This window comes from Pseudophryne corroboree, chromosome 1 (assembly GCF_028390025.1).
Source record: "Pseudophryne corroboree isolate aPseCor3 chromosome 1, aPseCor3.hap2, whole genome shotgun sequence".
In the NCBI taxonomy this organism is placed as follows: Eukaryota; Metazoa; Chordata; class Amphibia; order Anura; family Myobatrachidae; genus Pseudophryne; species Pseudophryne corroboree.
In genome coordinates this window covers 423,942,198-423,969,638 of record NC_086444.1, presented here as the reverse complement: position 1 = coordinate 423,969,638, position 27,441 = coordinate 423,942,198, and the positions used below count along the sequence as shown (strand labels likewise).

The window sequence follows — 27,441 nt, the reverse complement described above, 5'->3', positions numbered from 1 at the left end:
CCATGTTTGCAACAGGCAGTACACTCTCTAAGTTCCTATGCTTAAAATATATGTAAAACTAGACTCGACCCCACCAGACTGGGTTACAGTGAGTTAGAGATTTGATTTGTATTTTGGTGATTGCTGAAAAGTGAATAGCTGAGACGTTTGGACTGTAATCATAATATAAACTGTGTATGCTGCTGATTTTATTGGGTCTAAAACGGTAGTGCTGAACTTCATCTGTGTTTGTGTTAAAGATGTAAAATCTGTATCAGAATATGGACTTGACTCTGTTCTAATCTATGCAGTGTTTCCCAACCAGGGATCTTAGATTTGCACTATTTTTAATTATACATGATAGTGTAATGTTTTACTTTAACTTAATAGCCCCATACATCTGTCCTGGGTTTTCCTAATCGGATCTGTTTTGCCATGCAAAAATGCCAATCGGCGATCACCAGTCCATAGAAGAGAAGGGGAAACTCTTCATGTTAAAATTCCCTGATTTGCCATTGTTTCAATCCTGGGTATCGAGATTGAAGAACTCTCTCCATCCCTGGAATTCCGGGGGATTGAGTTGGCCATTGAAAATATTTTTTATTCATGGCCCAGCAGCACAGGCCCACAGGAAAATAGATACTATTATTTCTCTGGCGTCCTAGTGGATGCTGGCAACTCCGTAAGTACCATGGGGAATAGACGGGCTCCGCAGGAGACTGGGCACTCTAAGAAAGAATTAGGACTACTGGTGTGCACTGGCTCCTCCCTCTATGCCCCTCCTCCAGACCTCAGTTAGTATCTGTGCCCGGCCAGAGCTGGATGCACCCTGGGGGCTCTCCTGAGCTTCTAGTAAAGAAAGTATTTATTAGGTTTTTTTTTTTTCAGTGAGATCTGCTGGCAACTGACTCACTGCTACGAGGGACTTAGGGGAGAGAAGCGAACCTACCTGCTTGCAGCTAGCTTGGGCTTCTAGGCTACTGGACACCATTAGCTCCAGAGGGATCGAACACAGGCCCAGCCTCGGTCGTCCGGTCCCGGAGCCGCGCCGCCGTGCCCCTTGCTGAGCCAGAAGCAAGAAGAACGTCCTGGAAATTGGCGGCTGAAGACTCCGGTCTTCATTAAGGTAGCGCACAGCACTGCAGCTGTGCGCCATTGCTCCCTATGCACACCACATACTCCGGTCACTGATGGGTGCAGGGCGCTGGGGGGGGGGCGCCCTGGGCTGCAATTAGAGTACCTTAAAATGGCAAAAAAACACATAATATAGTCTAATAAACTATATATGTGTAAAAATCCCCTGCCATAATATTAATAAAAGAGCGGGAGAAGCCCGCCGAAAAAGGGGCGGGGCTATCTCCCTCAGCACACTGGCGCCATTTCCTCTTCACAGCTCCGCTGGAAGGACGCTCCCCAGGCTCTCCCCTGCAGTTTCCAGGCTCAATAGGGTAAAAAAGAGAGGGGGGGGCACTAAATTTAGGTGCAAAACTGTATATTATAGCTGCTATAGGGAAAATCACTTTGTGTAGTGTAAATCCCTGTTTATATAGCGCTGTGGTGTGTGCTGGCATACTCTGTCTCCCCAAAGGACTTTGTGGGGTCCTGTCCTCAGTCAGAGCATTCCCTGTGTGTGTGCGGTGTGTCGGTACGGCTGTGTCGACATGTTTGATGAGGAGGCGGAGCATGTGCCGATAAATGTGATGTCACCCCCTGCGGGGTCGACACCAGAGTGGATGGATATGTGGAAGGTATTAACCGACAGTGTCAACTCCTTACATAAAAGGTTCGATGACATAACAGCTGTGGGACAGCCGGCTTCTCAGCCAGTGCCTGCCCAGGCGTCTCAAAGGCCATCAGGGGCTCAAACGCCCGCTAGCTCAGATGGCAGACACAGATGTCGACACGGAGTCTGACTCCAATGTCGACGACGACGAGACTAATGTACATTCCACTAGGGCCATCCGTTGCATGATTACGGCAATGAAAAATGTGTTGCACATTTCTGACATTAACCCAGGTACCACTAAAAAGGGTATTATGTTTGGGGAGAAAAAGCAGCCAGTGGTTTTTCCCCCTTCAGATGAGTTAAATGAAGTGTGTGAAGAAGCGTGGGCTTCCCCTGATAAACTAGTGATTTCTAAAAAGTTACTAATGGCGTACCCTTTCCCGCCAGAGGACAAGGTACGTTGGGATCCATCCCCGAGGGTGGATAAAGCGCTCACACGCTTGTCAAAAAAGGTGGCACTACCGTCTCAGGATACGGCCGCCTTAAAGGAGCCTGCGGATAGAAAGCAGGAGGCTATCCTGAAGTCTGTATATACACACTCAGGTACTATACTGAGACCTGCTATTGCTTCAGCATGGAATTGTTTGGGGATGGTCTCTCGGACCTCGTTTCCACAGCGACAGCTGGGAAGTCGACATTTTTACCCCAGGTTCCCTCACAGCCAAAGAAAGCACCGTATTATCAGGTACAGTCCTTTCGGCCCCAGAAAGGCAAGCGGGTTAAAGGCGCGTCCTTTCTGCCCAGAGGCAGGGGTAGAGGGAAAAAGCTGCACCATACAGCCAGTTCCCAAGAACAGAAATCCTCCCCTGCTTCCACTAAATCCACCGCATGACGCTGGGGCTCCACTGGTGGAGCCAGGTGCGGTGGGGGCCCGTCTCCGGAACTTCAGCGACCGGTGGGTTCGCTCACAGGTGGATCCCTGGGTTCTACAAGTGGTATCTCAGGGGTACAAGCTGGAATTCGAGACGTCTCCCCCTCGCCGTTACCTCAAATCAGCCTTGCCAGCTACTCCCCCGGACAGGGAGGTAGTGCTGGCGGCAATTCACAAGCTGTACCCCCAGCAGGTGATAATAAAAGTTCCCCTCCTTCAACAGGGACGGGGTTACTACTCCACAATGTTTGTGGTACCGAAACCAGACTGTTCGGTGAGACCATTCTAAATTTGAAATCCTTGAACACTTATATAAGAAGGTTCAAGTTCAAAATGGAATCGCTCAGGGCGGTTATTGCAAGCCTGGAAGAAGGGGATTACATGGTATCACTGGACATCAAGGATGCTTACCTGCATGTCCCCATTTACCCACCTCACCAGGTGTACCTCCGTTTTGTGGTACAAGACTGCCATTACCAATTCCAGACGTTGCCGTTTGGTCTGTCCACGGCACCGAGGGTATTTACCAAGGTAATGGCCGAAATGATGATACTCCTTCGAAAGAAGGGAGTTATAATTATCCCATACTTGGACGATCTCTTTATAAAGGCGAGGTCCAGGGAGCAGTTGTTGGTTGGAGTAGCACTATCTCAGGAAGTGCTACAACAGCACGGCTGGATTCTGAATATTCCAAAGTCGCAGCTGGTTCCTACGACGCGTCTGCTGTTCCTGGGTATGATTCTGGACACAGAACAGAAGAAGGTGTTTCTCCCGGAGGAGAAGGCCAAAGAGTTGTCATCTCTGGTCAGAGACCTCCTGAAACCAAAACAGGTGTCTGTGCATCACTGCACGCGAGTCCTTGTCAAGATGGTAGCTTCTTACGAAGCAATTCCATTCGGCAGGTTCCATGCAAGGATCTTTCAGTGGGATCTGTTAGACAAGTGGTCCGGATCGCATCTTCAGATGCATCGGCTGATCACCCTGTCCCCGAGGGCCAGGGTGTCTCTGCTGTGGTGGCTGCAGAGTGCTCATCTTCTAGAGGGCCGCAGATTCGGCATACAGGACTGGGTCCTGGTGACCACGGATGCAATCCTCAGAGGTTGGGGGGCAGTCACGCAGGGAAGAAACTTCCAAGGACAATGGTAGAGTCAGGAGGCTTCCCTACACATAAATATTCTGGAACTCAGGGCCATTTACAATGCCTTAAGTCAGGCAAGACCCCTGCTTCAAAACCAGCCGTTGCTGATTCAGTCAGATAACATCACGGCGGTCGCCCATGTAAACCGACAGGGCGGCACAAGAAGCAGGATGGCGATGGCAGAAGCCACAAGGATTCTCCGATGGGCGGAAAATCACGTGATAGCACTGTCAGCAGTGTTCATTCCGGGAGTGGACAACTGGGAAGCAGACTTCCTCAGCAGGCACGACCTCCACCCGGGAGAGTGGGGACTTCATCCAGAAGTCTTCCAACTGATTGTAAACCGATGGGAAAGGCCACAGGTGGACATGATGGCGTCCCGCCTAAACAAAAAGCTAAAAAGATATTGCGCCAGGTCAAGGGACCCTCAGGCGATAGCTGTGGACGCTCTAGTGACACCGTGGGTGTACCAGTCGGTTTATGTGTTCCCTCCTCTTCCTCTCATACCAAAGGTGCTGAGGATAATAAAGAGGAGTAGGAACTATACTCATCGTTCCGGATTGGCCAAGAAGGACTTGGTACCCGGAACTACAAGAAATGATCTCAGAGGACCCTTGGCCTCTGCCTCTCAGACTGGACCTGCTACAGCAGGGGCCCTGTCTGTTCCAAGACTTACCGCGGCTGCGTTTGACGGCATGGCGGTTGAACGCCGGATCCTGATGGAAAAGGGCATTCCGGTTGAAGTCATTCCTACGCTGATAAAAGCTAGGAAAGATGTGACAGCAAAGCATTATCACCGCATATGGCGAAAATATGTTGCTTGGTGTGAGGCTATGAAGGCCCCCACAGGAGAATTTCAGCTGGGTCGATTTCTTCACTTCCTACAGTCAGGAGTGACTATGGGCCTAAAATTGGGATCCATTAAAGTCCAGATTTCAGCCCTGTCTATTTTTTTTCAAAAAGAACTGGCTTCACTGCCTGAAGTTCAGACGTTTGTTAAGGGAGTGCTGCATATTCAGCCCCCTTTTGTGCCCCCAGTGGCACCTTGGGATCTCAACGTTGTGTTGGATTTCCTAAAATCACATTGGTTTGAGCCACTTCAGACCGTGGAATTAAAATATCTCACGTGGAAAGTGGTCATGCTTTTGGCCTTGGCTTCGGCTAGGCGGGTGTCAGAATTGGCGGCTTTGTCCTGTAAAAGCCCCTATCTGATCTTCCATATGGACAGAGCAGAATTGAGGACGCGTCCCCAATTCCTCCCTAAGGTGGTATCAGCGTTTCATTTGAACCAACCTATTGTGGTGCCTGCGGCTACTCGGGACTTGGAGGCTTCCAAGTTGCTGGACATAGTCCGGGCCCTGAAAATCTATGTTTCCAGGACGGCTAGAGTCAGAAAGACTGACTCGCTGTTTATCCTGCATGCACCCAACAAGTTGGGTGCTCCTGCTTCTAAGCAGACTGTTGCTCGCTGGATCTGCTCCACGATTCAACTTGCACATTCTGCGGCTGGACTGCCGCATCCTAAATCAGTCAAAGCCCATTCCACGAGGAAGGTGGGCTCTTCTTGGGCGGCTGCCCGGGGGGTCTCGGCTTTACAACTTTGCCGAGCTGCTACTTGGTCGGGATCAAACACGTTTGCAAAATTCTACAAGTTTGATACCCTGGCTGAGGAGGACCTTGAGTTTGCTCATTCGGTGCTGCAGAGTCATCCGCACACTCCCGCCCGTTTGGGAGCTTTGGTATAATCCCCATTGTCCTTATGGAGTTCCCAGCATCCACTAGGACGTCAGAGAAAATAAGAATTTACTCACCGGTAATTCTATTTCTTGTAGTCCGTAGTGGATGCTGGGCGCCCATCCCAAGTGCGGATTGTCTGCAATACTTGTATATAGTTATTGCCAAACTAAAGGGTTATTGTTATGAGCCATCTGTTCGTGAGGCTCAGTTGTTATTCATACTGTTAACTGGGTATAGTATCACGAGTTGTACGGTGTGATTGGTGTGGCTGGTATGAGTCTTACCCGAGATTCCAAATCCTTTCCTTATTGTGTCAGCTCTTCCGGGCACAGTTTCCCTAACTGAGGTTTGGAGGAGGGGCATAGAGGGAGGAGCCAGTGCACACCAGTAGTCCTAATTCTTTCTTAGAGTGCCCAGTCTCCTGCGGAGCCCGTCTATTCCCCATTGTCCTTACGGAGTTCCCAGCATCCACTACGGACTACGAGAAATAGAATTACCGGTGAGTAAATTCTTATTTCTCTAACGTCCTAAGTGGATGCTGGGGACTCCGTCAGGACCATGGGGAATAGCGGCTCCGCAGGAGACAGGGCACAAAAATAAAGCTTTAGGATTAGGTGGTGTGTACTGGCTCCTCCCCCTATGACCCTCCTCCAAGCCTCAGTTAGGTTTTTGTGCCCGTCCGAGCAGGGTGCAATCTAGGTGGCTCTCCTAAAGAGCTGCTTAGAAAAAGTTTTTAGGTTTTTTATTTTCAGTGAGTCCTGCTGGCAACAGGCTCACTGCATCGAGGGACTTAGGGGAGAGAATTTCAACTCACTTGCGTGCAGGATGGATTGGATTCTTAGGCTACTGGACACCATTAGCTCCAGAGGGAGTCGGAACACAGGTCTCACCCTGGGGTTCGTCCCGGAGCCGCGCCGCCGACCCCCCTTACAGATGCTGAAGATTGAAGGTCCGGAAACAGGCGGCAGAAGGCTCTTCAGTCTTCATGAAGGTAGCGCACAGCACTGCAGCTGTGCGCCATTGTTGTCACACACTTCACACCAAGCGGTCACGGAGGGTGCAGGGCGCTGCTGGGGGCGCCCTGGGCAGCAATATTTAATACCTTTATGGCAAAAGAATACATCACATATAGCCATTGAGGCTATATGTATGTATTTAACCCATGCCAGATATCTAAAACTCCGGGAGAAAAGCCCGCCGAATTAGGGGGCGGGGCTTATTCTCCTCAGCACACAGCGCCATTTTCCTGCTCAGCTCCGCTGTGAGGAAGGCTCCCAGGACTCTCCCCTGCACTGCACTACAGAAACAGGGTAAAACAGAGAGGGGGGGCATTTTTTGGCGATATTTTGATATATTTAAGCTGCTATAAGGAACAACACTTATATAAGGTTGTTCCCATATATATTATAGCGCTTGGGTGTGTGCTGGCAAACTCTCCCTCTGTCTCCCCAAAGGGCTAGTGGGGTCCTGTCTTCGATAAGAGCATTCCCTGTGTGTCTGCTGTGTGTCGGTACGTGTGTGTCGACATGTATGAGGACGATGTTGGTGTGGAGGCAGAGCAATTGCCGATAATGGTGATGTCACCCCCCAGGGAGTCGACACCGGAATGGATGGCTTTGTTTATGGAATTACGTGATAATGTCAGCACATTACAAAAATCAGTTGACGACATGAGACGGCCGGCAAACCAGTTAGTACCTGCCCAGGCGTCTCCGACACCGTCAGGGGCTGTAAAGCGCCCTTTACCTCAGTCGGTCGACACAGACCCAGACACAGACACTGAATCTAGTGTCGACGGTGATGAAACAAACGTATTTTCAAGTAGGGCCACACGTTATATGATCACGGCAATGAAGGAGGCTTTGCATATCTCTGATACTGCAAGTACCACAAAAAGGGGTATTATGTGGGGGGTGAAAAAACTACCTGTAGTTTTTCCTGAATCAGAGGAATTAAATGATGTATGTGATGAAGCGTGGGTTAACCCAGATAGAAAAGTGCTAATTTCAAAAAAGTTATTAGCATTATACCCTTTCCCGCCAGAGGTTAGGGCGCGCTGGGAAACACCCCCTAGGGTGGATAAGGCGCTCACACGCTTATCAAAACAAGTGGCGTTACCGTCTCCTGATACGGCCGCCCTCAGGGATCCAGCTGATAGGAGACTGGAAACTACCCTAAAAAGTATATACACACATACTGGTGTTATACTGCGACCAGCCATCGCCTCAGCCTGGATGTGCAGTGCTGGGGTCGTCTGGTTGGATTCCCTGACTGAAAATATTGATACCCTGGATAGGGACAGTATTTTATTGACTATAGAGCAATTAAAGGATGCTTTCCTTTATATGCGAGATGCTCAGAGATATTTGCACTCTGGCATCGAGAGTAAATGCGATGTCCATATCTGCCAGAAGGAGTTTATGGACGCGACAGTGGTCAGGTGATGCGGATTCCAAACGACATATGGAAGTATTGCCGTATAAAGGGGAGGAATTATTTGGCGTCGGTCTATCGGATCTGGTGGCCACGGCAACTGCCGGAAAATCCACCTTTTTACCTCAGACCCCCTCCCAACAGAAAAAGACACCGTCTTTTCAGCCGCAGTCCTTTCGGTCCTATAAGAACAAGCGGACAAAAGGACAGTCATATCTGCCTCGGGGCAGAGGAAGGGGTAAGAGAGGGCAGCAAGCAGCCCCTGCCCAGGAACAGAAGCCCTCTCCGGGTTCTGCAAAGCCCTCAGCATGACGCTGGGGCCTTACAAGCGGACTCAGGAGCGGTGGGGGGTCGACTCAAGAATTTCAGCGCACAGTGGGCTTGCTCACAGGTGGACCCCTGGATCCTGCAGGTAGTATCTCAGGGTTACAGGTTGGAATTCGAGAAGTCTCCCCCTCGCAGGTTCCTAAAGTCTGCTTTGCCAACGTCTCCCTCAGACAGGGCGACGGTATTGGAAGCCATTCACAAGCTGTTTTCTCAGCAGGTGATAGTCAAGGTACCCCTCCTACAACAGGGAAAGGGGTATTACTCCACGCTATTTGTGGTACCGAAGCCGGACGGCTCGGTAAGACCTATTCTAAATCTGAAATCTTTGAACCTGTACATACAAAAATTCAAGTTCAAGATGGAGTCACTCAGAGCAGTGATAGCGAATCTGGAAGAAGGGGACTTTATGGTGTCCCTGGACATAAAGGATGCTTACCTGCATGTCCCAATTTGCCCTTCACATCAAGGGTACCTCAGGTTCGTGGTGCAAAACTGTCATTATCAGTTTCAGATGCTGCCGTTTGGTTTGTCCACGGCACCTCGGGTCTTTACCAAGGTAATGGCCGAAATGATGATTCTTCTGCGAAGAAGAGGCGTATTAATTATCCCTTACTTGGACGATCTCCTGATAAGGGCAAGGTCCAGAGAACAGCTGGAGGACGGAGTAGCACTAACCCGACTAGTGCTGCAACAACACGGGTGGATTCTGAATTTTCCAAAATCTCAGTTGACCCCGACGACACGTCTGCTGTTCCTGGGAATGATTCTGGACACGGTTCAGAAAAAGGTGTTTCTTCCGGAGGAGAAAGCCAGGGAGTTATCCGAACTTGTCAGGAACCTCCTAAAACCAGGGAAAGTGTCTGTGCATCAATGCACAAGAGTCCTGGGAAAGATGGTGGCTTCTTACGAAGCGATTCCATTCGGCAGATTCCACGCACGAACTTTTCAGTGGGATCTGCTGGACAAATGGTCCGGATCACATCTGCAGATGCATCAGCGGATAACCTTATCGCTGCGGATAACCTTATCGCCACGGACAAGGGTGTCTCTTCTGTGGTGGTTGCAGAGTGCTCATCTGTTAGAGGGCCGCAGATTCGGCATACAGGACTGGGTCCTGGTGACCACGGATGCCAGTCTGAGAGGCTGGGGAGCGGTCACACAGGGAAGAAACTTCCAGGGAGTATGGTCAAGCCTGGAGATGTCTCTTCACATAAATATACTGGAGCTAAGAGCGATTTACAATGCTCTAAGTCTGGCAAAACCCCTGCTTCAGGGTCAGCCGGTGTTGATCCAGTCGGACAACATCACGGCAGTCGCCCACGTAAACAGACAGGGCGGCACAAGAAGCAGGACAGCAATGGCAGAAGCTGCAAGGATTCTTCGCTGGGCGGAAGATCATGTGATAGCACTGTCAGCAGTATTCATTCCGGGAGTGGACAACTGGGAAGCAGACTTCCTCAGCAGACACGATCTACACCCGGGAGAGTGGGGACTTCATCCAGAAGTCTTCCACATGATTGTGAACCGTTGGGAAAAACCAATGGTGGATATGATGGCGTCCCGCCTCAACAAAAAACTGGACAGGTATTGCGCCAGGTCAAGAGACCCTCAGGCAATAGCTGTGGACGCTCTGGTAACACTGTGGGTGTTCCAGTCAGTGTATGTGTTCCCTCCTCTGCCTCTCATACCAAAAGTACTGAGAATTATACGGCAAAAGGGAGTAAGAAGGATACTAGTGGCTCCGGATTGGCCAAGAAGAACTTGGTACCCGGAACTTCAAGAGATGCTCACGGAGGATCCGTGGCCTCTACCTCTAAGACGGGACCTGCTTCAGCAGGGACCGTGTCTATTCCAAGACTTACCGCGGCTGCGTTTGACGGCATGGCGGTTGAACGCCGAATTCTAAGGGAAAAAGGCATTCCGGAAGAGGTCATTCCTACACTGGTAAAAGCCAGGAAGGAGGTGACTGCACAACATTATCACCGCATTTGGAGGAAATATGTTGCGTGGTGTGAGGCCAGGAAGGCCCCCACGGAGGAATTTCAACTGGGTCGATTCCTACATTTCCTGCAAACAGGATTGTCTATGGGCCTCAAATTGGGGTCCATTAAGGTTCAAATTTCGGCCCTGTCGATTTTCTTCCAGAAAGAATTGGCTTCAGTTCCTGAAGTCCAGACTTTTGTAAAAGGAGTACTACATATACAGCCCCCGGTTGTGCCCCCAGTGGCACCGTGGGATCTTAATGTAGTCTTGGATTTTCTCAAATCCCATTGGTTTGAGCCGCTCAAATCGGTGGAGTTGAAGTATCTTACATGGAAAGTAACCATGCTACTGGCCCTGGCTTCAGCCAGGAGAGTATCAGAATTGGCGGCTTTATCATATAAGAGCCCATATCTGATTTTCCATACGGACAGGGCAGAACTGCGGACGCGTCCTCATTTTCTGCCTAAGGTGGTGTCAGCGTTTCACCTGAACCAGCCTATTGTGGTGCCTGCGGCTACTAACGATTTGGAGGATTCCAAGTTGTTGGACGTGGTCCGGGCATTGAAAATATATATTTCAAGAATGGCGGGAGTCAGAAAGTCTGACTCACTGTTTATATTGTATGCACCCAACAAGATGGGTGCTCCTGCTTCTAAGCAGACGATTGCTCGTTGGATTTGTAGCACAATTCAACTTGCACATTCTGTGGCAGGCTTGCCACAACCTAAATCTGTCAAGGCCCATTCCACAAGGAAAGTGGGCTCATCCTGGGCGGCTGCCCGGGGGGTCTCGGCATTACAACTCTGCCGAGCTGCTACTTGGTCAGGGGCAAACACGTTTGCAAAATTCTACAAATTTGATACCCTGGCTGAGGAGGACCTGGAGTTCTCTCATTCGGTGCTGCAGAGTCATCCGCACTCTCCCGCCCGTTTGGGAGCTTTGGTATAATCCCCATGGTCCTGACGGAGTCCCCAGCATCCACTTAGGACGTTAGAGAAAATAAGAATTTACTTACCGATAATTCTATTTCTCGTAGTCCGTAGTGGATGCTGGGCGCCCATCCCAAGTGCGGATTGTCTGCAATACTTGTACATAGTTATTGTTACAAACAAATTCGGGTTGTTATTGTTGTGAGCCGTCTGTTCAGAGGCTCCTACGTTTGTCATACTGTTAACTGGGTTCAGATCACAAGTTATACGGTGTGATTGGTGTGGCTGGTATGAGTCTTACCCGGGATTCAATATCCTTCCTTATTGTGTACGCTCGTCCGGGCACAGTATCCTAACTGAGGCTTGGAGGAGGGTCATAGGGGGAGGAGCCAGTACACACCACCTAATCCTAAAGCTTTATTTTTGTGCCCTGTCTCCTGCGGAGCCGCTATTCCCCATGGTCCTGACGTAGTCCCCAGCATCCACTACGGACTACGAGAAATAGAATTATCGGTAAGTAAATTCTTATTTTTTTCCTGTGGGCCTGTGATGGGCCATGAATGTTTTTATTCATGTGGTGTTGTGTTAGGACTTAGCCGGGGCCATGATACTACAGGTTTAAAATAAATAACATTGATGGCCCAGTGCTGCACTGTGGACAGAGATCACTCGGAAAATGTCTGCTGCGGCCATTTCAGAGTAATTTGCGCATGCGCACTGGAGATGTCCCCGGGAACAAGGTGCAGGATCCCGCTGATCCCGGGATGGGCCACCCTAATCCCATTCATTTTTTTTCAGACATGATCGGAAAATCTAAGAAATCCAATGTGTCTAATTACAACATTCTACTGACCCAGGTGTCAGGGCATCAGGGATTTGCAACAATCCATTGCAGATGTACGGGGCCCTTAATTTACAGTCTTCACTGGCAGTCCAGAGATTGAGAACACTGTTGTGATTTAAAAAATGCAGACACGTTTGTGACCAAAAGGTTTAATATCATTGTGAATTAGCGCCTGAATATAGATCACTCAGAACTACTTTGTGAGATAGGGATGGAAAATTGGTTTTCTGTGGTCTACTTAGGTTTGAAGGGGATGCACTGTGTATTTTCATATTCACTTGCTTTAATCCCCACTGAATGCAAAACCTAAGGTGAAGACGCACCTTCTAGCATAAAATAAACGTTGGAAGGTGAAGTTTCCATTGCCCTTTAGGAAAAGTAAATGCTGTTCTTCCTGTGCCGCAGCTGTGCTGCTTCTTGTAGAATGTAGACATGTCATGAGACGTGAGGACGTGTCAGGGGAAGCCACCTATTACACAGTCACACATCTCATGCTGCACATACTCAGATTCCCAATGAATCTGTGCCACCTCTTTCCTGTCTGGCTTTGTTGCACCTCTCATGGATTGTTTCCCCATCCTACCACTTTCCCACCAGCCACAACCACACCCCATGTTATTGACCAAAGACTATTGTTTGTTACCCCAATGGATTTGTGTTCTCCCCAACCATGCACCTCAATTCTTATACACTCCCAGCATGGGTATGTTCATGGTTATGGCACCAGAATGTTTAAACCACTGATGAATGTCTCTCTTGTCTCTCCTTTTTCTCTCTCCCTCCACCGGGCTGTGTTCACTGGTTCCCCCTCTGTCTTTCCACCTCCTCTCATCTGTTCACCCATAGGAAGCACGCTGACTGTCCGCAGTTACTAGACGCAGAGGATATGGTCCGCATGCGAGAACCGGACTGGAAGTGTGTTTACACGTACATCCAGGAGTTCTACCGCTGCCTGGTGCAGAAGGGGATGGTAAAAACCAAAAAGTCCTAGGACTTTTTCCGACCTAGACCTAATGGTGAGAATGACATTTAACAGTTCCTGGGAAGCAGTTTGAACTTTAAGCAAAGTATGCATGCTACATGCTTGAGTTAATGAATGGATAACACTGGGAGTTGAGAAGTGGCTAACATGATTGTGCTCAGGGGATACAGCTGAGCAGCTTAGTGTCATAATCCAAACTGTTCTGCTTTACTAGATTCAGCCATGAGGGTTTCCAGCGGATCTCTATCATGTAGCAAATGTCACCTTTCAGAGATCATGCTTGGGGGCTGAAGTGTTAAGTCATTGTATAAACTGTTATCATAAAATAAGGCTTAATGTCCTCATAATGTGACTATTTTATATTGGTTTTAGAGGTTAAAACAAATGTTATATTGATAAAATGATTGTATTTTTTCTTAAGAATGTGTCAGAATGAGGATGAAATGTTGTTCTGACATAATTGTAATGTATTTTACGGCATGGTTTTGATCCTCACCATACAATGGTCCCAGATATATCAAGCCTTGGGGTGGTGATAAACTGCATGGTGATAAATTACCAAGCAGCTCCTAACTGCCATGTTACAGGCTGTGGGGTAAATGTGTGGAGAAGTGAGCCAGTGGAGAAGTTGTCCATGGCAACCAATCAGAATTAATTTGCATGCTATAAAAGTATACAGAGCAGCTGATTGGTTGGTACTTTATCATCGTGCTGTGTATCACTCTCGTCAAGGCTTGATAAATCTGGGCCAATATGCCTGCTTGCTTTCACTTGTCCGCTCCTCCTCCTCCTTTTTTTTTTTCTCATTATTGTCATTAGCCTGATCTGTCGTGATAATGGAAGTGAATCCATATGGAATGCCATTCCTAACTGAACCAATCCCAACAGTACTTTATACAGTAGTAGTCCTAATTCTAGATCTCATCTAGGTCCCTGCTTAATGAGTATACATGATTTGATTTATCCAAACCACAATCTGTGCTGAAGGCAACCAGCAAGCCATTTAGAGTGAGATCTCCGTACAGCTACTTAGCTGGTATAATATTTTTACTCTCCCTTACTTTCAGCTTATTGCTTAAAAATACATGAGGCAGCTCTCATGCAGGGAGAGTGTTAAATCCAGGACACTGGGCATGCACTTATATGGTGCGAAGAGAGGGGAAACTCTCTGGAGATACATAAACCAAATGATGGAAATTATGAGTCACAGAACTTGTATATCTGTACCTAGGCAAAGGTCAAGTTATATAACAGTGTCCCTAATGTTGGGTACTCGTGCCAGCATGTCTTCTATATTATGAATACGTCTACTTAATTTAAACAGGAAAAAAAACATTCTCACGACTTTCCTTTATTTTATTTTTTAAATTGGCATTTTGTTTTTCTCTTAATGTGTAATTCTAAGTGAGTTTTCTGCAGGTTAGACGTTGGTGCCTTCTTTCACTTGCTGCTTCCAATCAGAGACATGCAGCTCTCTGCAGAATACAATGTGCTCAGGTTGTACAGAGTATTCATGGAAGGTTACACCAATCACAAACACTACTTCTAAATAGGAAAGATCATACTTTTATGGAACTGGGGCATAAGATATGGTGATTATGTGAGATGTACTATCATTGCATACAGCAGATTGGGCAATGCACGGTATTTTTACCAATGTTTCAGCAGAATTCCTATGAAAAGTCTTTTTTTTTTTTTTTTTTTTTTTTTTTTTATTCTGCTCTCTCTCATCCCTTCTTTTCACTTACTGTGCTGCTCTTCTTTTCTTTTCTTTTCCTGTCCTTTTCTCACTTGCCTTTATTTCCTGGATTTCCCACATGTCGCATTCTGTCTTCATTCCTTCCTGAGCTGCTTTAAATACTGGGTAATCTCTCAATGGATGTTCCTCTCTTGGTAGGTACCTTGTGGACTGTGTCCCCCTGGTGGAGGTTGAGGACATGATGATTATGGGAAAGAGGCCAGACTCCAAGTGTGTTTTCACATACGTCCAGTCCTTATACAACCATCTCAGGCGGCATGAGATGCGTCTACGCAAGAAGGAATTTTAAGAGAGCCCCCTTATCCCCCTTGACTTCTCCTGGCACAGCACCATCACCATGCGGCTAATGCCACTGCAGTAGATCCCAGCTTCACAGTTAACCCCATGATCACTAGAGACACTTTTTATGGGTTTACATTGTGCTGACAGCAGGCTGCGTGGAGCCCCTGATTGCACACTTGATTTAGCTTATTTGGGTGCTTCCTCCTCTTAGCCTGTATGTGACCAGAGTCTTGTAAGACTGCAGTGCAAGCTCTTTGGTTAGCTGTCTAGTGCTGTGCTAGTGGGGACCTGCCACTGCCTCAAATACCTATTCCCTTCCCACAGAATTAATATATTTAGGTAATATTATTAAAATAAATATATATAAATATAGCACACGGCAAGCGCTGGGCCTTTATCACAGCCACAAGCTTTAGAACAGCTACATAACTCTCCATACATCATTTTACACACTCATTGGCTGTCAATGTGAAACAAATAGGAAAGCAATAACGGCACTCAGGTGAGCAAGACTTAGACGAGATCCAGTGTAACTTTTGTGTGTTCTTTTCACAGGACAGAAATCCCTTATCACCAAATGCTGCTTAATCTGGAAATACAGATTTGGTGCTAGTAGAGCACAGATCACGGTTGCCATGGCTTGTGAATGTGCCTCATTGTGGCATGTGACAATAGTAGTGGCCTATACAGTACGTTAAAATAGTCTGAATTTACTTTTGTCCATAATTCAAGCACATTGGTAGGTTAAACAGACATATGTATTTATCCATGAATAATTTGTTGAACTTTGTACATAAGGAAATTGATTACGCATATTGTTCTTCCATACTGGTTTACCCTTAATATATAGCAGTATTAAGGAATGCAGTTATAGGATGTATCCCGAATGTTGGAGAGTGAAGCATTTCCAAACCTGAAAACCTAAACATTGTTAAATCTAGTGTTGGAATTCAATCCTGTGTTTGCTATACATGTTATAAGTGGTTGTTAAACAACTACTGGGATAGTATATAGAACTGTTCAGGTACAGTTTTACCTGCCATCAGGAAAATTGCTTTGCCTAGCTTTTTTCTCTGATGCCTGTCCAGCCATTTCCGCTCTAGGTTGGATTTACAATGGAGAGCTCAGGATTGGTTCCTCGCTGCCTAGCTCCTCTTGGAGCCTGGAAACATTTTTTAAATAGACCTTTTTGACCAATAGCTCTATCCTGCCATGTTTTGGTGGCCGACACTGGTATTTTGGAAGGTACCAAAATGAATATTCTGTTTCCCAGACCACCGCTACAGTATGCGTCCATTACCACCCAGTGAAAACACAGGCATGCAGCATTCTACATTTGTGGGCATAATGTCTTAAATTGAATTTTTAGATATTGTGGCTTGGCACTTAAGCTCACCAACAGCCGATAGGTGTAAATTATCAACTGCTAACCGGTGCTGACAAGGCACATTACAGACAGGATCAATGGTGTCATCCCACTACTTTGTCTCTGCTAAAATGTGTATTTTTAAAGGGGAAAAAAACAATGCGTAAAATTGCATGGAATACGTTTTGCCACTTGGATTTTATGCAGTTTTACCTTTTTTCCTAGAATATAAATTAACAAGCCTTTACTTTATTTTACAGTGTTAGCCTTTTTTATTGGGATCTCCCATTTTATAGAAGAACCTTTTTAAGATTCATTGTTTTATTATATAGGAAAGACTAATATAGTATTTTTCCTGTAATGTTGTTTCTGTGACCACCATACACCTTATTGAAACTATAGTTTATATTTCTTAAATCTTGCATGATATAATTGGAAAACCTGCCTCATCGGATCCCTAAGCTCCGTCTGTTTGTAGGGCTATTCTGACTGTCTTTACATGGAGAGCGCCTGTCGTCTTGTATAAATAATCTGTGCTATACAATGAAAATGTTAGCAATTTTTCTACACAACGTCATCCACGTTCCTGTTCTACTTTGCATATGTAAGACTTGGCTCGTGCTACATGTTAACACATTGCAGAGCTGCATCAGTTATTTTCAGTCCAATGATATTTAAAGATGTTCAGGAGAGTCCAAGTGCTGATTGTGCACTCGATGCCGCTAGCGAGCGATGTAGTGGGTACATATTAGGACGATTTAAACACTTTGTCCTAACGACTCGTCATTATCAGACAAATTGCTTAACTTGTCAGCTAATGTGTAGCCCGCTTTAGATTGATTAAACTTTTTCAAAACTTTTCTATAAGTTCATAACGAACCCATGTTTTCGCTAGGACTGTTTCTATTTAGCGACACTACTGCCTGCCTGGTATAAAGTAGTTTATTTTGAGATGATGAGCTTGTATTTATATAAAAAAAATAAGTAATAAAAAAAACTATTTTAGCTCTAATGTAAGTTTTGTGTGTTTGAGCCCCTGCAGGTAACCCTGGCAGTATGTTGTAGGTACGTGTTTTGCTAACGGAAGTAAACACTACACAGCCATTGTACGTTATCACTCAGGTATTCTGACACTGCTTGAAGTACATTAAGCTCACTTCTGTAAAAAAAAAAAATATATATTTTTAGTCTGTCTCCTTTGCATTTATAAATGTATGTAAGACTGTACATCTGTCACCACACGTGCAAACACTTTTCTTTTGTCTGTGCATTTATATGTGTTTACTCTTTTTGTATGAACATGTCCTAGAAGATTCATGTGTGGATATTTGTGTTCTATAGTAAGATGTGCCTAACACTACTCATTAGTGTCTATTTGTTAAAAACCTGCGGATTAGCTCAGCCTTGTGTTTGTAATGTTATGTGATAGCAAAGCGTGAGAGTCAGAATTGTGAGTTCCTTTCTTTACTCCATAAGGAAGCACTCGGAAGCCATTATAAACACTTAGCTTAACTTCAAGTTCATATACTGAGCAGATCTGTGCAACTCCTCTCAACTATGCAAAATGTCTTTCTGCCCACAAAATGTATTGTTCAGCCTGTTGTGACCGGAAAGCTTTGATCACTCCACAGACACAGCAATTTTGTACAAGTATTTTTATACACCAGCGTGTGCTGTTATTTTAATAAAGTTATATTAACTAAAATCTTCTCCAGATTCATTGTTTTTATTTGCATGAAGACCATAAATCTGCACTCGGCCTGTATTATGTTATCCTCAATGGTGTGTTGAAGTGTGAATCCCCTCTAGTACTAGAACGAAGGGGGAAATTATCAAAGCTTGGAGAGAGAGAAGTATCAATCAATTGGCTACTGTCATTTTTCAAACACGGCCTGTAAAGTGACAGGAGCTGATAGTGCTGACCTATCTCTCTAATTTATCTCTCTCCACTTTATTTCTCTTTCCTGCCAAGCTTTGATACATTTCCTCCTAAATACTATCTTTGGGGGAATCCAATTAGCCGTGGTAAATTACCGCAGCTATTTGTCCCGCAGGGGGCTATCCAATTAGCCCCATAAAGCCGTGGCTCACGTGGGCTTATCAGGGATTTTGTTTCACCTGCCTCACACAGGCGAAACCAAATCCCCAGAAACCGCAAACGGGGCTGTTTCTAATGAGACCACACACAGGTTTCACTGAACCTGTGTGTTTTTGGGAGATAATGTTTTTGTTTTGTTTTTTACAGGCGACCAAATTGGATAGCCTGTAAAAATAATAAAATAAATACGGATGAAACATCGGGGAAAATCGCGAAAAACAGTAATTCACGCCTGATGTATTTTCACCTGTAATTGGATACCACTCTTTTACTGTATGTTAACCTTATCTGTTGTGTTAATGTAAAACGTATATATCATCAATTTGAACACAACCAAAATGCAGGGGTGGTTATATATATTTTTTTATTGATTATCAAACCTTGAGCACTCTATAGGTGTTAAGCAAAAGCTGACCTCCCTTTGTCATTGTGGACTGTGTGCATCTGTTCCCAGCCATAATGCTTTGTAGCTGAGAGCTTCATTCATGTCCCTCAAGACCAAGGTGATCAGATAAATTCAGAGAGCCCTGTTCCTAAACCTCCAGCTCATCTGGTCCTTCAGCTGTTGAACTACGTTACCCACCATGCTTCCGCAGCCATGGAATGACTGGGGATCCTGGGAAATGTAGTATAATGGCAATTTTGAGACCTGGATCTAGTCGGTATACATACAGTAGCGAACATCAAATTCTTCTGTGGCACAGACAAAGCACTAGCTATCACTATTTCCCCACTTTAGTAGTCCATTTATAAATACCAACTTGTTTTTCTCCATGGCGTACCAATAAAAATTCCCAACGCATTAATGTCAATTACAATCTGTCATTGTTCCATACAGCTCACAATGACCAAAGCCTAAAAAGAGTATTGAGCAACGGCTTAGGAACAATCATTACCGTAGAGTGGAATCTTTTTGTAACCGTGGATAATGAACACCTTCTGACAATCTAACTATACAAATGTTGTGAGAGAGTCAAAGTACTGCAGAGGTTGGTGCCAGGTCAATATTAAAAACCAAGGGGTTTATTTACGAAGCTTTGAGTTGTAGAACCCAGAACTTATGATTGTGTATGCCTGAGTTTTAAATGGGCATTGATTTTAGTAGCAGTGTTTTGCTAGTAAAATCATTGCCCTTTTAAATTTAGGACATAAACCTGATCAGAAGAGCCTGGTTATTACAGCCCAATGCTTGGTGGTACACCAAGTGTATTATATTGCTTACTACTCCCTGGATATTTGCTGAAAAGATCTGTAATAGTACCATTAACAACACAGCCAAGTTATGCCATGTTGCTCTCTGCCTTGGCACATCTGTGGGGTTGGTATTGGGAAACCGTTGTTTGGGATCACCATACTGATCCCGGGAACCAGAATGCCGGCGGGGGTGGCGAACGCATCGAAGCCCCTTGCGGGCTCAGTGGCTCGCTGCCACAGCTCTATTCCCACTCTATGGGTGTCATGGACAGTCCCTGTTGGCATGCCAACTGTCGTGCTGTCCAGCGCTCAGGATTCCAGCGTCTGTATAGTGCCCGGCAGTCTCCCGACCCCCGGTCACATAACTACATCCCCATCTGTGTGCTATAAGCTCTAACCAGCATTAGTGAATATTCATGCAAACCATGTTAACACCTGTAAGTTTTACAAATGTACTAATCTGTTTAACTCCAGGATAGTTACTGTAACATGTAATTATCAATCTTATAGCTTTATTCTCAATAGTTGGCCAGCTGCCCATGTTACTTATAAACTAAATATTCCACTTCAGCTCTGGGAAAATGTATATATTACCTTCCCACTAGGTTAAACAGCTGAAGATCACCCACATTTTGAGGACATTATTAGATTTCATATGGGTGAAGAGCTGAGAAAGCAGAATTCAAGTCACTGACAACACTGGCCCTAATTCAACCAATCAACAGTCTGCATTTCTGCATAGAAAGTCTGCAAAGATGTCCCTCAAACACTGCATGCTTAAGCTGGGTACACACTAGACAATGTGGGTAGCCTCTGATATCGGCGGAGTCTGGTCTCGTCGGCGGTGCTGGCATCTGCAAGTGATGTCGCCTGTTGGACCTGCATGCAGGCCCGACGTAGGATGTCGCGGACAACGTGCTGGAGCATGCATCATCCCCAAAAGTGCGTACACACTGGACGATTTGACCGATGTGTCATTTTGAGCCATCTGTATCGGGCACATCATTCAAATTCTCGTCTAGGGTGTCCCCGATATTAGAGAAGCAACGTATTACCATGGAGTGAAACCAATTTTAAAATGTAAATATTAATGTCAAATTTACTTTACTTGCGCTTTTAAAGTGGCTATTATCATTGTGAAACCATATATTTTGCATGTTGACATTAAAAGAAGTACTTGGGAAAATAACAAGTTGGTGTAATTCATTTCAGTGTAATATTCTACAATTAATTACTAGTTCTTCCCCTCAGCCCTTTATCTGACACAGAGGTCTGTGATGTTCTTCCATCACTGGAATCGGTCTCCTGTGGCAGACAAAGGGTTAGTGTGTGTGACCTGCTGCTACAACTCTTCCTTAGAGCCCTCTTTCCCCTCATCCCTATCAAGTGTCTTTTCTTCCACACTCCTTGCTGGTGCCATCTGGAATTCAGCGGGCACTGGGGACTCCAGGCTTTCCTTCTTGTAGAATCCCAAATCCTTCAGTAGCTGGTTGATTTCATCCCTCTTCATGCTACTAAGTGGTATTCTCTGCAATAAAGAATAAATATATATATATATATATATATATATATATATATATATATAGTTGTATGTAATGGATGGATGGACTTTTTAGTGAGTTTTACAGTTTGTAATGACACAGGACTTTATTGTAACGTGTGGAGACTACATAACCATTTTGCTGACTGCTTACACATGTAAACAGCTATCTTTTCTTTGTGAAGGGAATTATACTGAAGCTGAAATTAAATATCACCCTTTCAATAGAATGTGCCAAGGAGTGTTTTTTACAGTGATCTCCAGAGGCCTTGAAATAGAATGTGTGACACATGTTTACAATGATACTGTATGTCACACAGGGTAATGCAGTGTTAACCCTTCTGTGGGAGACTGGTTCTTGGGCAATGTAAGGGCTGATTAAATGTAATCTGCAGGAATTGACACAGTCCTTTCCTCTTAATAAGCCAGTCTGCTAGTATATAGAAACATCTCCTACCGCCTTATCGCTATCTTATTTGGGTTTTACATAGACTATTATCTCATGGAGTTTTTATTTAACCTATTGAGTTAAGTTTGATATTTTAAGGCCAGGCATTCCCAACCTCTGTCCTCAAGGCACACAAACAGTCTAGGTTTTAGTGATATCCTTGCTTGAGCACAGGTGACTTAATTATTACCGCAGTTATTTTGAATTGACCTGTGCTGAAGCCTGGATATCACTAAAACCTGCACTGTGTGCCTGAGAATTGAGGTTGGGAATGCCTGATTTAAGGTAATCAGGGACTCCAGGACTTAGAGACATCATACATTTTATTTGCATTTCTGTAAGAGCATACAAGCCACACTGATGATGATATAGCACAACGACACGGACTAGTTTCCATAAAGCAGAGAGGACTGGCAATGCAACGTGTGGTTCTTTTTGTTTCATATCAAATGATGCAGTTTCTAGCAGTGTGAAAGTACTGAAGTGTACTACAACTACATATACCAGTGGTTTCCAAACACTGCTCTCAAGGCACCCGAACAGTCCCAAGTTTTAAGGATATCCATGGCTGAGCACAGATTGTTATATCAAATGGACTGATGTCCTTATTAAGTCACAAGTGCTTAAAACCTGGACAGTTGGGGTGCCTTGAGGACTGAGTTGGGGAACCCCTGGTATATACTGAAAAGTGTGAACAAGTCCAAACAACAAGGCTTACAGTAAACCTCAAATTCTGTCCTCTCCAGAACTTCTTGTTCCTGATTTCTTTGGATGAGGGTTTTTGTTTTTATTTTGTGCTTGTTTTAAGAACTCCAGCTGGTGTCAAAAGCTGTTATTAACCCAACACAAGCCCTCATAATTGGCAGCCACCTGATCACTGTGGGACCAGCCTTCCTAATAACTGTGCGGAAATAGCATTCCAGCATTAAACTACTGTTGGTCACCATAGGTCTGTACACAGGGATGGAGTGCTTGTTTTCTCCAGTAGGTGTTATTTATGAAACAGATATTTGCGGAATCTGGCCAGATGTGCGCCTTTCCAGGCAGTGGATCTCTGAGATAAATTTGCCCATCTCTGTATACCACCACTGATATACGTGAACAAGTCCTAGGCAGCCAGTGTTAAGTTGATATTTTTTATTTTGTAACAACGCTTCTCAAACACATTTTGTTTTCATATGTACAATAGAAAAACGTTAGGCTTATAATGTATCTTTCCAATACAGACTATGCAATCAGACTAAGTTTGGTTCTTTTTAAATGAAAATGTTCCGATTTAATACAGTGCATCCAGAAAATATTCACAGCGCTTTACTTTTTCCACATTTTGTTATGTTACAGCCTTATTCCAAACTGGAATAAATTCCTTTTATTTTCCGTCAAAATTCTACACACGATACCCCATAATGACAACATAAAACGTTAAAAATAAAATACTAAGAAATCACATGGACATAAGTATTCACAGCCTTTGCTCAATACTTTGTTGATGCACATTTGGCAGCAATTACAGCCTCAAGTTTTTTTTTAATATGATGCCACAAGCTTGGCACACCTATCTTTGGGCAGTTTCGACAATTTCTCTTTGCAGCACCTCTCAAGCTTCATCAGGTTGGATGGGAAGCAGTGGTGCACAGTCATTTTCAGATCTCTCTAGAGATGTTCAGTCTGCTTCAAATCTGGGCTCTGTCTGTGCCACCCAAGGACATTCACGTTTTTCACATTGTCATTATGGGGTATTGTGTGTAGAATGTTGAGGGAAAAATGAATTGATTCTATTTTGGAATAAGGCTGTACCGTAACAAAATGTTGAAAAATGTAAGCACTGTTAAGCTTTCCGGATGCATTGTACAATTGAAGAATTGATCAATTTGGCTTCTCCCCCCCCCCCCCCCCCCCCTCCCCCCATATTTTCTTTTATTAATTCTGGTCACCCACAAATGCGGGGGTGGGACTTGAAGCATCAGATTGTCACATATGTGGTCAGTTTATATGCAAAGTACAATCTGTGCAACAACCATGAGTGAATGTGCATTGTTGTAAAGGGATCTAGGCCGTATCCAAACTGTCACAATACAGACAGCGGCACATTTTGGCGGTAAGTATTAAAGTTAAGCCCCATACACACTAGACTAGAAAGTAAAGGCTCTCGCTCAGAAGGACCATTCTGAGCAATATCTTTTCTCTAACGTCCTAAGTGGATGCTGGGGACTCCGTAAGGACCATGGGGAATAGCGGCTCCGCAGGAGACTGGGCACATCTAAAGAAAGCTTTAGGACTATCTGGTGTGCACTGGCTCCTCCCCCTATGTCCCTCCTCCAAGCCTCAGTTAGATCTCTGTGCCCGAACGAGAAGGGTGCACACTAGGGGCTCTCCTGAGCTTCTTAGTGAAAGTTTTAGATTAGGTTTTTTATTTTCAGTGAGACCTGCTGGCAACAGGCTCACTGCATCGAGGGACTAAGGGGAGAAGAAGCGAACTCACCTGTGTGCAGAGTGGATTGGGCTTCTTAGGCTACTGGACATTAGCTCCAGAGGGACGATCACAGGCCCAGCTTGGATGGGTCCCAGAGCCGCGCCGCCGGCCCCCTTACAGAGCCAGAAGGCAGAAGAGGTCCGGAAAATCGGCGGCAGAAGACGTCCTGTCTTCAACAAGGTAGCGCACAGCACTGCAGCTGTGCGCCATTGCTCTCAGCACACTTCGGTCACTGAGGGTGCAGGGCGCTGGGGGGGGGCGCCCTGAGACGCAATAAAAACACCTTGGATGGCAAAAAAAATGCATCACATATAGCTCCTGGGCTATATGGATGCATTTAACCCCTGCCAGAATCCATAAAAAAGCAGGAGAAAAGTCCGCGAAAAAGGGGCGGAGCCTATCTCCTCAGCACACTGGCGCCATTTTCCCTCACAGCTCCGTTGGAGGGAAGCTCCCTGTCTCTCCCCTGCAGTCACTACACTACAGAAAGGGTTAAAAAAAAGAGAGGGGGGCACTAATTAGGCGCAGTATTAACTATACAGCAGCTATAAGGGGAAAAACACTTATATAAGGTTATCCCTGTGTATATATATAGCGCTCTGGTGTGTGCTGGCAAACTCTCCCTCTGTCTCCCCAAAGGGCTAGTGGGGTCCTGTCCTCTATCAGAGCATTCCCTGTGTGTGTGCTGTATGTCGGTACTTTTATGTCGACATGTATGAGGAGAAAAATGATGTGGAGACGGAGCAGATTGCCTGTAATAGTGATGTCACCCCCTAGGGGGTCGACACCTGAGTGGATGAACTGTTGGAAGGAATTACGTGACAGTGTCAGCTCTGTATAAAAGACAGTGGTTGACATGAGACAGCCGGCTACTCAGCTTGTGCCTGTCCAGACGTCTCATAGGCCGTCAGGGGCTCTAAAGCGCCCGTTACCTCAGATGGCAGATATAGACGCCGACACGGATACTGACTCCAGTGTCGACGGTGAAGAGACGAATGTGACTTCCAGTAGGGCCACACGTTACATGATTGAGGCAATGAAAAATGTTTTACACATTTCTGATAATACGAGTACCACCAAAAAAAGGGGTATTATGTTCGGTGAGGAAAAACTACCTGTAGTTTTCCTGAATCTGAGAAATTAAATGAGGTGTGTGATGATGCGTGGGTTTCCCCCGATAACAACGGATGATTTCTAAAATGTTATTGGCATTATATCCTTTCCCGCCAGAGGTTAGGGTGCGTTGGGAAACACCCCCTAGGAGGGATAAAGCGCTCACACGCTTGTAAGGGCTCTACCTTCGCCTGAGATGGCCGCCCTTAAGGATCCTGCTGATAGAAAGCAGGAGGGTATCCTAAAAGGTATTTACACACATTGTGGTGTTATACTGCGACCAGCAATCGCCTCAGCCTGGATGTGCAGTGCTGGGTTGGCGTGGTCGGATTCCCTGACTGAAAATATTGATACCCTAGATAGGGACAGTATATTTTTGCCTATAGAGCATTTAAAAGATGCATTTTTATATATGCGTGATGCACAGCGGAATATTTGCCGACTGGCATCAAGTCTAAGCGCGTTGTCCATTTCTACCAGTAGAGGGTTATGGACACGTCAGTGGTCAGGTGATGCGTATTCCAAACGGCATTTAGAAGTATTGCTTTATTAAGGGAGGAGTTATTTGGGGTCGGTCTTTCAGACCTGGTGGCCACGGCAACAGCTGGGAATTCCACGTTTGTACCCCAGGTCGCCTCTCAACATGAGAAGACGCCGTATTATCAGGCGCAGTCTTTTCGTGGACAAGCGGGCAAAAGGTTCCTCATTTCTGCCCCGTGACAGAGGGAGAGGAAAAAGGCTGCAGAAATCAGCCAGTTCCCAGGAACAGAAACCCTCTCCCGCCTCTGCCAAGCCCTCAGTATACGCTGGGGCTTTACAAGCAGAATCAGGCACGGTGGGGGGCCCGTCTCAATGAATTTCAGCGCGCAGTGGGCTCACTCGCAAGTAGACCCCTGGATCCTTCAGGTGATATCTCAGGGGTACAAATTAGAATTCGAGACGTCTCCCCCTCGCCGTTTCCTAAAGTCTGCTTTACCAATGAATCCTTCTGACAGGGAGACAGTTTTGGAAGCCATTCACAAGCTGTATTCCCAGCAGGTGATAATCAAGATACCCCTCCTGCAACAGGGAACGGGGTATTATTCCACACTGTTGTGGTACCGAAGCCGGACGGCTCGGTGAGACCGATTCTAAATCTAAAATCTTTGAACACTTACGTACAGAGGTTCAAATTCAAGATTGAGTCACTCAGAGCAGTGATTGCGAACCTGGAAGAAGGGGACTACATGATGTCTCGGGACATCAAGGATGCTTACCTTCATGTCAAAATTTACCCTTCTCACCAAGGGTACCTCAGGTTTATGGTACAGAACTGTCACTATCAGTTCAGACGCTGCCGTATTGATGGTACACGGCACCCCGGGTCTTTACCAAGGTAATGACCGAAATGATGATATTCCTTCGAAGGAAGTGAATTTTATTTATCCCTTCCTTGGACAATTCCCTGATAAGGGTAAGATCCAGGGAACAGTTGGAGGTCGGTGTAGCACTATCTCAGGTAGTGTTGCGGCAGCACGATTGGATTCTCAATATTCCAAAATCGCACCTGGTTCCGACGACGTGTCTTCTGTTCCTAGGGATGATCCTGGACACAGTCCAGAAAAAGGTGTTTCTCCCGGAGGAGAAAGCCAGGGAGTTATCCGAGCTAGTCAGGAACCTCCTAAAACCGAGCCAAGTCTCAGTGCATCAATGCACAAGGGTTCTGGGTAAAATGGTGGCTTCCTACGAAGCAATCCCATTCGGCAGATTCCACGCAAGAACTTTCCAGTGGGACCTGCTGGACAAATGGTCCGGATAGCATCTTCAGATGCATCAGCGGATAACCCTGTCACCAAGGACAAGGGTGTCCTTCCTGTGGTGGTTGCAGAGTGCTCATCTTCTAGAGGGCCGCAGATTAGGCATTCAGGACTGGGTCCTGGTGACCACGGATGCCAGCCTGCAAGGCTGGGGAGCAGTCACACAGGGAAGGAATATCCAGGGCTTATGGTCAAGCCTGGAGACATCACTTCACATAAATATCCTGAAGCTAAGGGACATTTACAATGCTCTAAGCTTAGCAAGACCTCTGCTTCAAGGTCAGCCGGTGTTGATCCAGTCGGACAACATCACGGCAGTCACCCACGTAAACAGACAGGGTGGCACAAGAAGCAGGAGGGCAA

The 27,441-nt window shown here is 45.8% G+C and overlaps 1 protein-coding gene and 1 pseudogene across 2 annotated transcripts in view; one reads left to right on the top strand and one right to left on the bottom strand.

Moving 5' to 3' along the window:
- SMTN (smoothelin) overlaps positions 1–18,121 on the top strand; it is a 291,316-nt gene extending 273,195 nt beyond the window's left edge. Inside the window, exons 19-20 of one of the 2 annotated variants that reach the window (XM_063913409.1) lie at positions 12,874–13,043; positions 14,907–14,996. In XM_063913409.1, the coding sequence (XP_063769479.1) occupies positions 12,874–13,018 (145 nt within the window). In that variant the 3' untranslated portion in view covers positions 13,019–13,043; positions 14,907–14,996. Of the gene's footprint in view, positions 1–12,873; positions 13,044–14,906 lie in introns of both variants that reach the window. The other variant, XM_063913408.1, reaches the window with a different exon arrangement.
- Positions 18,122–18,861: 740 nt separating this feature from the next.
- The window catches only part of LOC134889859 (selenoprotein M-like), a 28,956-nt pseudogene continuing 20,376 nt past the window's right edge, over positions 18,862–27,441 (bottom strand).